General features: G+C 38.8%; 1 protein-coding gene across 2 annotated transcripts in view; it reads left to right on the plus strand.

Moving 5' to 3' along the window:
* Nucleotides 1-13,578, plus strand: part of RBM25 (RNA binding motif protein 25) — a 66,596-nt gene that overhangs the window by 50,238 nt on the left and 2,780 nt on the right. For both annotated transcript variants that reach the window (XM_036255779.1, XM_036255770.1), the window contains 5 exons: nucleotides 1,283-1,433; nucleotides 7,006-7,330; nucleotides 7,700-7,974; nucleotides 8,285-8,383; nucleotides 9,391-9,438. In XM_036255779.1, the coding sequence (XP_036111672.1) occupies nucleotides 1,283-1,433; nucleotides 7,006-7,330; nucleotides 7,700-7,974; nucleotides 8,285-8,383; nucleotides 9,391-9,438 (898 nt within the window). The remainder of the gene's footprint in view (nucleotides 1-1,282; nucleotides 1,434-7,005; nucleotides 7,331-7,699; nucleotides 7,975-8,284; nucleotides 8,384-9,390; nucleotides 9,439-13,578) is intronic.

Consider the following 13,578-nt stretch of genomic DNA (forward strand, 5'->3'; position numbering starts at 1 on the left):
CTGCATACCCCCTACTGGGGGTTGGATCTACAACCTGGGCATGTGTCCTGACAGGGAATTGAACCGGTGACCTCTTGGTACATGGATCGACGCTCAACAACTGAGCCACTGTCCCGACTTTTTCCTGTTTTAAAAACGTCCAATTTTTCTGACTGTCTAAGATGGTCTAGAAATTGTTGTGTTCAAGAATTTCAAGAGTGCCACACAGTCTATCCAGATACCCTTCCATCCTCCTCCTTTCTCACCCAATTGATACATTACTATGAAGTGAGAGTTGGTGAAGCCTGCCTTTCATCTCTTTGTTCCCATGCATTTCTAAACTACTTTCATTCTGGAACTTATGGCACTGTGGTAAAATTTTTGGCTTTGTTCTGCTCCCTCTACTCCAAGCTAAAATTTCCCTGAAGATGTAGACAATATTTTTATTTATTTTAAATATATTTGTATTGATTTTTTTTTTTTTAGAGTGGGGGTGGGGAGAGACATCAATTAGCTGTCTCCTGCACACTCCGTACTGGGTTTCAAACCGACCTCTTGGTGCATGGGATGATGCTCAAGCACCTGAGCCACACCAGCCGGTCAATATTTTTTTTTAAAAATCTCTCAGGTGTGCCTCACATGATTCAGGCACGTAGTAAAGGCATTTAATATATAATTAAGTTTAATACAGTGAAGCTAAAACATTTACAACATCAAAATTAGCTAACTAAATTGAAAGATTGCGAAGGATTTAGTTTTGTAGAAAATGCAAAAATGAAATTATTGTATTATAAAATAGCAGTACATAATTTCAGCATTCTGAGATATAATGAACTACTAGGTAGCAAGAACCTGTGCTTTCTGTTGATTCTGCACTTTCTTTTAGTACTTTTTTCCACAAGGAAAAGAATTATTTTAATTGAAGATACAGAGCTATTCTCAGTGTTATTTTAATTTTTTACAACTTAGCATCCAAGCAAATACAGGTTATATGTTGAGGTTTCTCTGTGGAATAGCACCAAATGAGAGCTTTCTTTCTCTCTGAAAGCAACTTTTCTCTTTGTTTTAAATACTTACGTAGAGTGACTTAATGAGGCATGGTTATAAGTGACAAGACATGCTCACTTATTAAACAGTGACATGTGGAGATCACATGTCTTGGGTGTTCTGCAAATACAGAACATTAAGAGACTTTGGTCAGATAGAGTGCAGCTTTTAGTATTGAAATAAAGTGCTTTTTGAGATATCATGTGTAATAATTGATGGAGAATTAAATTAAGCCTGTTACAATTTTCTTTTGCAGAGGAAGTGCTCTTCAGAAAAGGTTGCGTGACAGGGAAAAGGAAATGGAAGCAGATGAACGGGATAGGAAAAGAGAGAAGGAAGAGCTTGAGGAAATCAGGCAGCGACTTCTGGCAGAAGGGCATCCGGATCCAGATGCAGAGCTTCAGAGGGTGAGTTATTATCACATTCATAGAGGTGTTCTTTTAAGGTCATCAGGTCATCTTTTTTTTAATATATTGAATTTATTGGGGTGACATTGGTATTATGTCATCTTAAGCCAACTGGGATGTGGTTTAGCTTATAAAGGAAATGTACTTTTATGCTCTATGAACCTTGCTGTTTTGGGGAGGCTATTAGTACTTTCCCCCCCCTCTTTATTGATTTGAAAGAGAGATAGAAACATCGATGAGAGAGAACATCGATGACAGCAAACATCGATTTGCCGCCTCCTGCCTGGTCCCCCCCCCCCCCCCCACTGGGGATTTGACCCACAACCTGGGCATGTGTCCTGACAAGGAATCGAATCTGCGGCCTCTTGGTTCATGGGTTGACATTCAACCACTGAACCACACCGGCTGGACTTTATTAGTACTTTTTAAATTTGTTACTACACAAATCATCAGTATTGGTTTATTACAACTTTATTATTCTAAAAATATTTTAGATGTCTTACTCCTTTATTTTTGTAAAGTATTACAAAGTTGAATGTCTTTTAATGAAATTTTGCTAGAAACTTCTTTCTACATTGTGCTTTTGTGGTATGTGTTTCTTCTCTCACTGCCACCCTAAATATTTTGTTTCCAAAATAAAGATGTTTAGAAGTTTTATAAACAGCTTGTCATTTAAAAGCAAAAGACCGTGGCATACTTCATGCTTATTAGGAATAGAGTGTGTAATTTCTGAAAGGTTTTTAGTTCTTAATATATCGTGAATCTAATGATGCTCTAAATTCTTTATATCAACTTTTTAAACTGGTCACATTGCTGTTGGTTAACAGAAACCATGTTTTCTTATCTGTCCCTTTTATTTTTTAAAACGAATAGTGTTATTTTTTCTGTTGATAATAAAGTACTTTCATGAGTAAAAAAGTTCATGTCCTAACACATTTGGCTCATTGTTAGAGTGTAGGTCGGTAGATCGAAGGGTCGCAGGTTTGATTCCCAGTCAAGTGCACGAAACTAGGTTGCATGCTGGTTTGATCCCCGAACCCTACTGGGGTAGTGCATGCAGCAACCAATCAATGTGTCTTTCTCACATTGGTGTTTTTATTTCTCTTTCTCCCTCCTTCTCTTCCACTCTAAAAAAAATCAATGAAAAAAATATTCTCAGGAGAGGATTAACACTAAAACAAACAAAAAAAAACCAAGAAAGTTCAGACGACATAGAACACAATAATGAGGTTAAAAACTATCTCATTTCTTTCTTTATTTTTTTTAGAGAGGACGGGAGAGAGAGATAGGAACATCGATTGGCTCCTTCCTGCATGCCCTGCCTCTGGGGATTGAGCCTGCAACCCAGGCATATGCCCTGACCAGGACCTCTCAGTTCATGGGACTGATGCTAAATCCACTGAGCCACTGGCCCGTCCACTGAGCCACTGGCCCGACCACTGAACCACTGGCCTGGCCCATCTGATTTCTCTAAGAGAGAGAGGAAGGGAAAGAGAGATACAAACATCCATGTGAGAGAGAAACATCAGTCAGCTGCCTCCTGCACACCCCCTACTGGGGATCGAACCGAGGCGTGTGCACTTACCAGGAATCAAAATGGTACTCGTTAATCTGCTGAGCCACAATAGTTAGAACAGTTAGGCTATAGTTACTTTTTTTTTAAATCCTCACCCAGGGATAGTTTTCTGTTTATCTTCAGATAGAGAGGGAGGATGAGAGAGACAGAGAAATATCGATGTGAGAGAGACACATCGACTGGTTGCCTCCCGCACGACTTTTTAAATTGTATAAATGGGATTATAATTTACATGCTGTTTTTCTAATAGGTTTTTTAATATATATATATATATATATATATTTTTATCCTCACCCGAGGACATTTTTCCATTTTTTGTTCAGGTAGAGTGGGAGGGAGAGAGAGGAACAGAAAAACATCGATGTGAAAGGAACACACCGAGTGGCTGCCACCCACACAACCGACCAGGGCCGGGGACAAACTGCAACCGAGGCACGCGCCCTTAGCGGGAACCCAACCCGGGGGTCTCAGGACCGCAGGCCGACGCTCTAACCGCTGAGCCAAACCGGCCAGGGCGGTTTTTTAATATATTTAAATCAGGTATAATCTTCCATCCAGAATTTTACCAATCTATAGTCCTTATGTCTGTCTGTTTTCATACTGTCTCCATTATGGCATATTATTAGTCTTTAAATTGTTACCATTCTAACATTTAGGTTGGGATATTTATATTTTTTAATTGTCTTATCAGTGTATTTGATGTTTTTCCATTTATCTTCAGATATAGTGAGTGGGAGAAGCCGTGGGTGGGGAGAGAGAGACACGCTCTAGCTGCTTGAGCCAAACCAGCCAGGGCCGGATTTGACTTTTAATGTTTTAGGATATTTATTTCTGTTGTTTTCTATTTTTAAACAAATTATTGATTTATTCATCCAAGATTTTACCATTCTCTCATTTTTTATTATCTTTAATAATTTCATGGGGAATATTATATTTTGTTTATAGGCCTTAGACTGCTAGGAATTCCTTCCATTGCCCTGTTTCTTTTGTTTATACATACAGAAGTGACTACCACCCTCTGCCATTAACTAGGTGGAAGAAATGATTGTGTATGACCAAGTTGATAGTTTGAGTTGACTCTTATGTCTTGTATATACTGGTTTAAAATAAAACTTCTGGGTATAATTTATTTTATTTTTTAAAATTTAATTTAATTTTAATTCAGTTTTTTTTACTAAAAAATTTGCATTTATTTTCCTTAAAACCAAATGCTGGGATATAGTTATATTCAAAGACTAACCACTGGCAGCAGATTACTCAATTTTTGGATAATTCTAGTAGCCACATTTGAAAAATCTTTACTTAAACCTAGAAAATTACTCCTAACATCATGCTAGACAAAGCCTGCTGGGAACAGATTAGGTACAATGTGTACAAAGACATATATACCACTTTCTAGTAAAAAAGTTTTTGAAAAACACATAGAGAATTTAATTTAAATTTATAAAGAAGAGCTGAAACCCTGGCCAGTTTGGCTCAGTTGTTAGAGCATAGGCCCAAGGACCAAAGGGTTATGGGTTCATTTGCAGTCTGTGCATCACTTGCAGTTTGATCCCCAGTCCTGGTTGGGATCGCGTGGGAGGCAACCAACTGGTGTGTGTCTCTCTTTCTCTCCCCTTCCTCTTACTATATCTGAAAATCAGTGGAAAAAATGTGTCCTTGGGATAGGATTTTAAAAAATATCAGCTGGCCCTGGCTGGTTTGGCTCAGCGGTTAGAGCATCGGCCTGCGGTCCAGAGAGACCCGGGTTCGGTTCCCGCTAAGGGCATGTACCTCGGTTGCAGTTTGTCCCCGGCCCTGGTTGGTCGTGCGGGTGGCAGCCACTCGATGTGTCCCTTTCATGTCGATGTTTCTCTCTCTCTTCCTCTCCCTCCCTCCCACTCTATCTATACAAAAAATGGAAAAATGTCCTCAGGTGAGGATTAAAAAAATATATATATATATATCAGCTGAATATATAAACACTATTATAAAGAACAAAACAAACGCCCAAAAAAGTAATCGATTACTTCTTACACATAAGGCATTAGTTGCCCTAGTATCTCAAAGTCCTTTACGAAAGGAGATAGCTTAATTTGTTTGTGTGTAGTACTTTTCCTTCTTTTTCATTTTAGATAGAATAGGAGGGAGGAAGATTGGGAGGGGGGGACTTCGATTGGTTGTCTCCTGCGTGACGCTGACAGGCCAGGGATTGGGAATTGAACCCATGACCCTTTGGTCTGTTGGCCGATGCTCCAATACTCTAACCACTGACCAAAAGTGTCCAAGGCTTCTTTTTTTTTCTTTCTTTTTTTTTTATTACCTACTTTCATTTTAAGCTTAACTTCTTTAGCTGTAAGAGCTCTCAGTTTCTTATTCTTTGCTTTCTTAATCTTTTCCTTGATAGCAGCCACATCAATTTTAGTTTCAATAGAAACTTCCTCAGGTTTCACAACTAGATTTTCTTTAGGTCTGTGGTTCTCAACCTTCCTAATGCCGTGGCCCTTTAATACAGTTCCTCATTTTGTGGTGACTCCCAACCATAAAATTATTTTCGTTGCTACTTTGCAACTGTAATTTTGCTACTGTTATGTCTTAGGCGACCCCTGTGAAAGGGACAACCCCCAAAGGGGTTGCAACCCACAGATTGAGAACCGCCGATGTATACTATTAACAGTTTTTTTTTTTTCATTTGGTTCCTTGCATTTGTTCACATTTTTATGCTTCAACCGTGGCAAAAATCTTTCCCAAGTTGGTAATCTTAATCTAGAATCTTTTGCTAACTCTCCTTTAATCATTAAGGTTTTAATATTACAAATTGGTTAAATATTCTTCATAGTATCTAGGACTACTTTTTGAACCTCTTTTTTTTTTAATTCTCACCTGAGGATATTTCAACATTTAGCTCCAGATAGAGTGGGAGGGAAAAAGAAAGGGAGGAAGAGAGAGAGAGAGAAACATCAATGCGAGAGAGACACATCGATTGGTAGCTGCCCGCAGGACCCCAACCAGGGCCAGGGACAAACTGCAATCAAGGTACGCGCCCTTGGGCGGATCGAACCCAGGACTCTTCAGTCCGCAGGCCAATGCTCTAACCACTGAGCACAACCAGCTAGGGCTGAACCTCTTTTAAGACAGTGAAAGGTCCAGTGTACAGTATGGTCCTGAACCATACTGTATGTTTAAGAGTTTCAGTGCATGTTCATTCAAGGCTTTCTGTATCAACGGCCAGCACTCTTTCAAGTAAGCCTCTCTATTTTGGGAACAAAGTTGCAAAAACTGCTCTCCTACAAGAGTCCTCTGGGATTGTCGTCTTTGGAAAAAGCTGGTTTTTTTCAACCATCAGGTACAGTGAGGAGTCCTGATTAATCTTGGTTCTCCAGCTTCAACTTCTGGTTATGAAATTCACTTTTCCCAGCCACTGTGGCTGGCCTGTTCACTCTGGAGGACTCCATCTTCGAATCTATTTATTTATTTATTTTTTAATCCTCACCTTGAGGACATGATTTTACTGATTTTTTTTAAAGAGAAAGGTTGAGAGAGAGTGGGAGAGAGGAACATCCATGTGAGAAAGAAGTATTGATTGTGGTTGCTTCCCACACATGCCCCCGACTAGAGGTTTGAACCCGCTACCTTTTTGGTGTATGGGATGACGGTCCAACCAACTGAGCCTACCTAGCCAGGGTTTTGGTTATAATATCTTAAAATAATATATAAAAACATACTTTTTCATTTTGAATCAGCCAACTATTTATTACGTATTTACATTTGTTAATGTGAATAGTTTATACGAGCCACTGACGAATGGTAATATATGTAAAATATTTTTAAACTTTACAGAATACTTAACGTACTTTACAGATTTACTCAGCTTTCTGATTATGGAAGCAGGCAGTGTTTTTCATTATTCCTAATGAAAAAGAAAAATAGAGATTTTTGTAAAGATAATGTAAAACAAAAAGCCAGTTGAACCGAGTATAGTTATAGTCTGAAATAATTAGATTATTTTTGTTTTAGATGGAACAAGAGGCTGAGAGACGCAGACAGCCACAAATAAAACAAGAACCAGAATCGGAGGAAGAGGAAGAAGAAAAGCAAGAAAAAGAAGAAAAACGAGAGGAACCCGTGGAAGAGGAAGAAGAACCAGAGCAGAAGCCCTGTCTCAAACCAACTCTAAGGCCCATCAGTTCTGCCCCATCTGTTTCCTCTGCCAGTGGCAATGCAACCCCCAACACTCCTGGGGATGAGTCTCCCTGTGGTATTATTATTCCTCATGAAAATTCGCCAGATCAACAACAACCTGAAGAGCATAGGCCCAAAATAGGACTAAGTCTTAAACTGGGTATGTTAGCATTTCCTTCCTTTGTTCTTTATTTTTCCCTCTGCAAACACCTGAAGTTTACCTTAAGGAAAAAATAAATATGTGCTGCTTGGTAGGTAGATAGAAAAATATTCGAAAATGCCTTTCTAGCTCACTATTGTTTTCATAGTTCTACTAGTGCTCCTATATCTGCAGCTGCCTCGAGTTCTGAGAAGAAGTGAAAGTTAAATTTTCTAGCACTTGTGAGTAGTGAGTTATTTTTTATAGTTGGGATCTTTCTCTGAGATATGTGGAAGTATATTTTGCACTGTTTTTTTGAGGGGATGGTGGGTTGTAAAATGTAACGTTTGAAAGTTAAGTCATCATGCTAACATAGTGTTTTTACTATAGGTGCTTCCAATAGTCCTGGTCAACCTAATTCTGTGAAGAGAAAGAAACTTCCTGTAGATAGTGTCTTTAACAAATTTGAGGATGAAGACAGTGATGATGTACCCCGAAAAAGGAAACTGGTTCCCTTGGATTATGGTGAAGATGACAAAAATGCTGCCAAAGGCACCGTAAACACTGAAGAAAAGCGCAAACACATTAAGAGTCTCATTGAGAAAATTCCTACCGCCAAACCTGAGCTCTTTGCTTATCCCCTGGATTGGTCTATTGTGGATGCTGTGAGTAGTAAATTGAATTTCATCATTTTATTGTAAGTGGTTTTGAATAAAGCATACAAACTCAGTTGATGCTATTAACAAGAAGTGATGATGTGGCTGGAATCTTGTCGTTGCTGAGAATTTAGTAGATTATTGGGTAAATTGGTGGTGGTATTTGCAGTCTTCATAAATTAGAAGCAAATATATCTTGAACTCATAGTTGTGAAAGATTATAGTTTAGTATTACAACAAATTACAATTTTATAGACTTTTTTGTAAGTGTAATAAAAAAATCTTGTAAATTTAGTAACTTTAGTACTTTATTTTGCAGATATTGATGGAACGACGAATTAGACCATGGATTAATAAGAAAATTATAGAATACATAGGTGAAGAAGAAGCTACATTAGTTGATTTTGTTTGTTCTAAGGTTAGTCTTTTTCTCCCTCCACCCCCAACATTTGTTTCATAATTTAAAATATTAGACACTTTCTAAAATTAAATATCTTGCAGGGCCAAGTCCCTGATAGTTCAGTTTTAATTAAGAGATTCATGGCTAAATGAATCCCTCCACCCTGTGACCTCCATGCCTCATGCTCTCCCGTCAGAGGATCATAGAAGATAGAAATACTGGCTGTTGCCAATTTTGCACTCACCTTGCCCCTGAGAATGTCTTACCACCCCCTTCTTGTTTTAATGGTTAGAATGGTGCTGAAGTATAGTTGAGGCGGTTTTCTGGAGACGGCTGATAGCTTGTGTCACTAGTTTCTTTGTCATCCATCCTTTGGAGGAGGAGGAGGAGCAAAATAGTTTTCTTCACAGCATAACATTTATTGATTGATTACTGTGTGCTGGGCTTTACTGTGTTAAGCATTTTATATAACCATATCTTCTTGAAACCCCCCGACTACCTTAGAAAATGTTAAGTTACAAATATTATTCCAATAAAACAGTTATTACAGCAGAAGTGCTGCATTTTTGTAAACTAATTACATCTAAAGAAATGCTATTTTTCTCCCTATTTTAACATTAGGAGTAGCAGATTTAGGTTGCCCTTTATACTTGTAATTACTGTAACATTAAAACTTGTAAGTTTGGATTTGAATTAGAAAACAGATACTATAGAGATTAAGATCTCAGGTTATTGTGTCAAAATTTCATTGAAGAGAATGGGATTTGGGGAATTAAAAGAATTTATCTTTTTGTTTATTTATTTGTTTTGTGTTTTTTTTGGTACATACCCCTAGCAGGAACCAAACCCGGGACTCTCTTGTTCTCAGGCTGATGCTCCAACCATTGAGCAAAACTGGCCAGGGTGGGAATTAAAAGAATTTATAGAAAGATTCTTCAGCCAAAATAAATTTCCATACTAACTTGACTGTCTTGCTTTTTTGTTTGTTTTTTATTTTCAAAATGACAATTATTTATTTCTTTTAGGTAATGGCTCATAGTTCACCTCAGAGCATTTTAGATGACGTTGCCATGGTAAGTTAGAAATCATTGTTATTAATACTTTTTTTCTTCTTTGTTAATTTTCACCTGAGAATATTTTTTCCATTGACCTTTTATTTATTTATTTATTTATTTATTTAAATTTGTTGTTGTTACATCCTCACCCAAGGATACGCGCCATTGATTTTCAGATAGAGTAGAAGGGAGGGAGGGAGAGATAGAGAAACATCGATATGAGAGAGGCACATCGATTGGTCACCTCCCACATAACCCTGGTCAGACCCTTGGATCAAACCTGCAACCTAGATACATGCCCTTGACTGGGAATCAAACCTGTGACCCCTTCGTCCTAGGGCTGATGCTCTAACCACTGGGCAAAACTAGCCAGGGCTTCTGTTAACTTTTAGAGAGAGTGGAAGGGACAGATGAACGAAGGGAGGAAAAGAGAAAGAGAGAGAGCTCATGCACCCGAGAGAAACATTGATATGAGAGTCATACAGCTATTGGTTGCCTCCCACATACACCCCAACTGGACCAGGGACTGAACCTGCAATCCAGGTGTATTCTCTTGAATGGGAATTGAGCCCGTTACCCTTCTGTTCTTGGGCTGACACTCTAACCACAGAACAACACTTTCCTGGGCCTAATACATTTTTTAATTTATTGATTTGTGAGAGAGACATCAATTTGTTTTACTTATTTATGCATTTATTTGTTCATTCTTTTTTTTTTAATCCTCACCCAAGGACATTTTTTGCATTTATCTTCAGCTAGAGCGTGAAGTAGAGAGGGAGGAAGAGAGAGAGAGAAACATCGATGTGAGAAAGACACATCAACTGGCTGCCACTCACACAACCCCAACCAGGGCAGGGACAAACTGCAACTGAAGTATGTGCCTTAGCAGGAACCAAACCTGGGACTCTCTGGTCTGCAGGCCAATGCTCTAACCGCCGAGCCAAACCAGTCAGGGCTATTTGTTGATTCTTGTATGTGCCCTGATCGAACCCTCAACCTTGGTGTATCGGTACAATACTCTGAGTTACCTGGTTAGGGCTGTTATTAATATCTATTTGAACAACTTAACTTCTGAGTTTAATTGATTTTCTAATTTGGTTCCAGAATCTTTTTATAACTTTGAATTAAAATTGGACTATATATTAAAAGAGGATAAAGGCACCCGCAGCAAGGTTTGACTAGTCTCTCTCCTCTTCTACCTTTTGTGTTTGTGTGGGTCCTAGACCTATCACTACATTTAGAGAACATTTATTAAGTGCTTACTGGGTAAAGTAATGTGTTAGAAGAAGAATAATGTGGGATAGCTGCCCTTGAACTATCAGGGAGACAGGTGTACCAATATTGATATCCAAATATAATATACTTGCTATAATGGGAATATGTGGAAAGGGGCAGAGGAGATAGAGCATCTCCTGGTATTGAGAGTAGGTATGGAAAGCATCACAGGAATTACCATCTAAATTGAGACTTGAAGATTGTACAACTGTGTTGTCATTTGAACAGGTAATGTTGGGTTGGAAGTGGTCAAACATCAAATTCCAAATTGCATTTAATTTGGGTATTACAGTATAGTCAGTGGTTGCATTTATCTAACATTGTGATTTTTTGAGAAGAAGAAGGAGGAAGAGTATTGATGGTAAGGTGAAAGAGTGATTGTTGAATGGATTATGAACCTCAAGAAAAGAGAAGGAAATACTATTGGAATAGGGCTGGTAGTTTGAATCAGTACTTGTGGGACCAATGAAGTTGTGGAAATTGTGTTGGAATGAAACAACTGGATTGAGGAGTTACAGTCAGAGAGTAGAATGTTTAAAAATACAAGTGGTAGATCAGTCCAGATAATGGCAAATATGGCTATGGGACAGATGGGGGGGGGGGGGCAGAGTGATGTCTTTTTTTTTTTAATTAAATTTTTTTGGTTACAGATGTTTCTCTTTTTTATTTTTTAAAAGCTTACTTGAGGACATTATTTTGTGGGGGTTTTTTGTTTGGTTTTTGAGAGAGAGAAAGAGACAGGCAGGCAGGCAGGCATTGATTTCCGCATGCTCCTTGACTGGGAAACAAACTCAAAACCTAGGTGTGTGTCCTGACCAGGAATCAAACTTACAACCTTTCAATATGTGGGATGAAGTTCCAACCAATTGAGCTGCTAGAGCAGGACAGAGTGATATCTATTTTTTTTTTTTTAATATCTTTTTATTGATTTTTAGAGAGGAAGGGAGAAAAACATCAGTTGGTTGCCTTTTGCACGCCCTCTACTGAGGATCAAGCCCACAACCTGGGCATGTGCCAACTTGGGAATCAGACTGGCGAACACTTGGTCCATGGGGTGACGCTTAGCCACTGAGCCACACTGGCTGGACATGATGTCTTTTTGGGTGGCGGGGGTTAATCATCACCTGAGGATATTTCTCCATTAATTTTTTTTTTTTTTAAGATTGGAATGGGAGGGAAATGGAAGGGGGCAAGAGAGAGGGGGACATCCATATGAGAGAGACACTCAATTAGTTGCTTCCCACATGGCCCCAGGGCCAGGGATCAAACCTGCAACCCAGGTACCTGCCCTTGACCTTGACTGGGAATGGAGCCTGCGACCCTTTGGTCCATGGCCTGATGCTCTAACCACTGAGAAAATGGGCCAGGGCTGATGTCATTTTTTAAAATGATTTTGACAAACTTTAAGCCTGGGTTATACAACTAGAAATTGAAATTACTGCATATTAGGATTGGGATTGGAGGGAAATAATGGGAATCAGTTGCCAGATTGCTTCTTTCATCTGATGGGTGAAAGACTAGGCATTTGCTAGACAGCTGCTATTGGGGTATAGGGGTGGTATAGTGTAATCTCATGAACCTGAATAGAGATACTGTTTACAAGGATGAAATCAGTAAAGAACCAGTAGCTTCCCCTCTCCTGGGGAGACTAATGATTTGAAAGTGAGGAACTTTCTGAAAAGGCTATTGGAGTGTCAGGATTAGGGGATGTGTCAATGAAAGTAGTTGAGTATAGGTACAGTTAGTATAAAAAGTGCAGGGGTCCACAGGACAGAGTGGGAAGGTAGCAATTGGAAGAAGAGTCAGGGAGGAAGAAAAAAATCTAATATTATATAAGAAGAAAGGTGACTGGGGGAACTGCAATGTTTGAGCTGCAAAGTTGTCAGGGTGGGATATAGTGAGGTGCCTGACCTAAAGAAGCCCTAAGATTGAGCTGGTTCGTGTCCAGGTACTATATGATGTCTAAACCCAGAGGACATTTTCTGCTGCCCAGCCAGATCAGGGGGTCTGTTTAGATTTCTGGATAAAACATTTGTGAAATGTTTGTTGGCTCTATAATGCTGAGTCTTATGAAAGGAGACATGTGAGTAGATCCCAATCATTGGGAATAGAATCTGAAATTCCGTGACCTTCCACCCTGTTTAAAAGGTTTTCCTTGGGATAGAGAGAGGCTTTCATACTTGGGCTTGAGTTAAGGAATTTTTTTAAAAGTCTGTTATAGATTTTGTTCTTCATACAGTTATAATCACTGTCAGTGAAGATGCCTTGTGTCAGTGTTAATTAATTTGATCTTTTGAAATATTTTTATATTTGAAGTATTCCTAGACTCTTTACTGCTTAACCACTTATATGGTTTTGATTCTTTTCTGGCTCATTGTTTATCACAGGAAGGAAGGAAACCAATGAGCTAGTGTTGTCAGCCAGTTTTGGTATAAGCTCATGGACCCTCTAAATATTTCTGGTATAAATGAGGTTGAATTTTTAGCTCAAGTAGTATTTGCTCTTATTAAAAATAGGACTTTTTCAAATTGTGCCTTTCCTCATTTTATATAAATTAATGAACTTTGTTTGCATTTTGTGCCTCTATCTGTATTTCTATGGTATGGTTTCCATATTAGAGTTGCAGCATAGTTCTCTTGAACTGCTTTCTGGTCAGGTCTGGCTCATAAAAGTTTGGTGAAAAGTTCTTAGTCATCAATAAATTTAGGAAATTTTTTCAAAAGTCAAAATTTATGGCTGCTTTTAGATACTTACTGATTGATTACATAGGTATTAGGTACTCTTCAAAGCACTTTATACAGCCCTGCCCGGTTTGGCTCAGCGGTTGGAGCATTGGCCAGCGGACCAGAGAGTCCCGGGTTTGGTTCCTGCTAGAGGCACGTA

The sequence above is a fragment of the Molossus molossus genome, unplaced genomic scaffold (assembly GCF_014108415.1).
Source record: "Molossus molossus isolate mMolMol1 unplaced genomic scaffold, mMolMol1.p scaffold_m16_p_1, whole genome shotgun sequence".
Taxonomy (NCBI): Eukaryota; Metazoa; Chordata; class Mammalia; order Chiroptera; family Molossidae; genus Molossus; species Molossus molossus.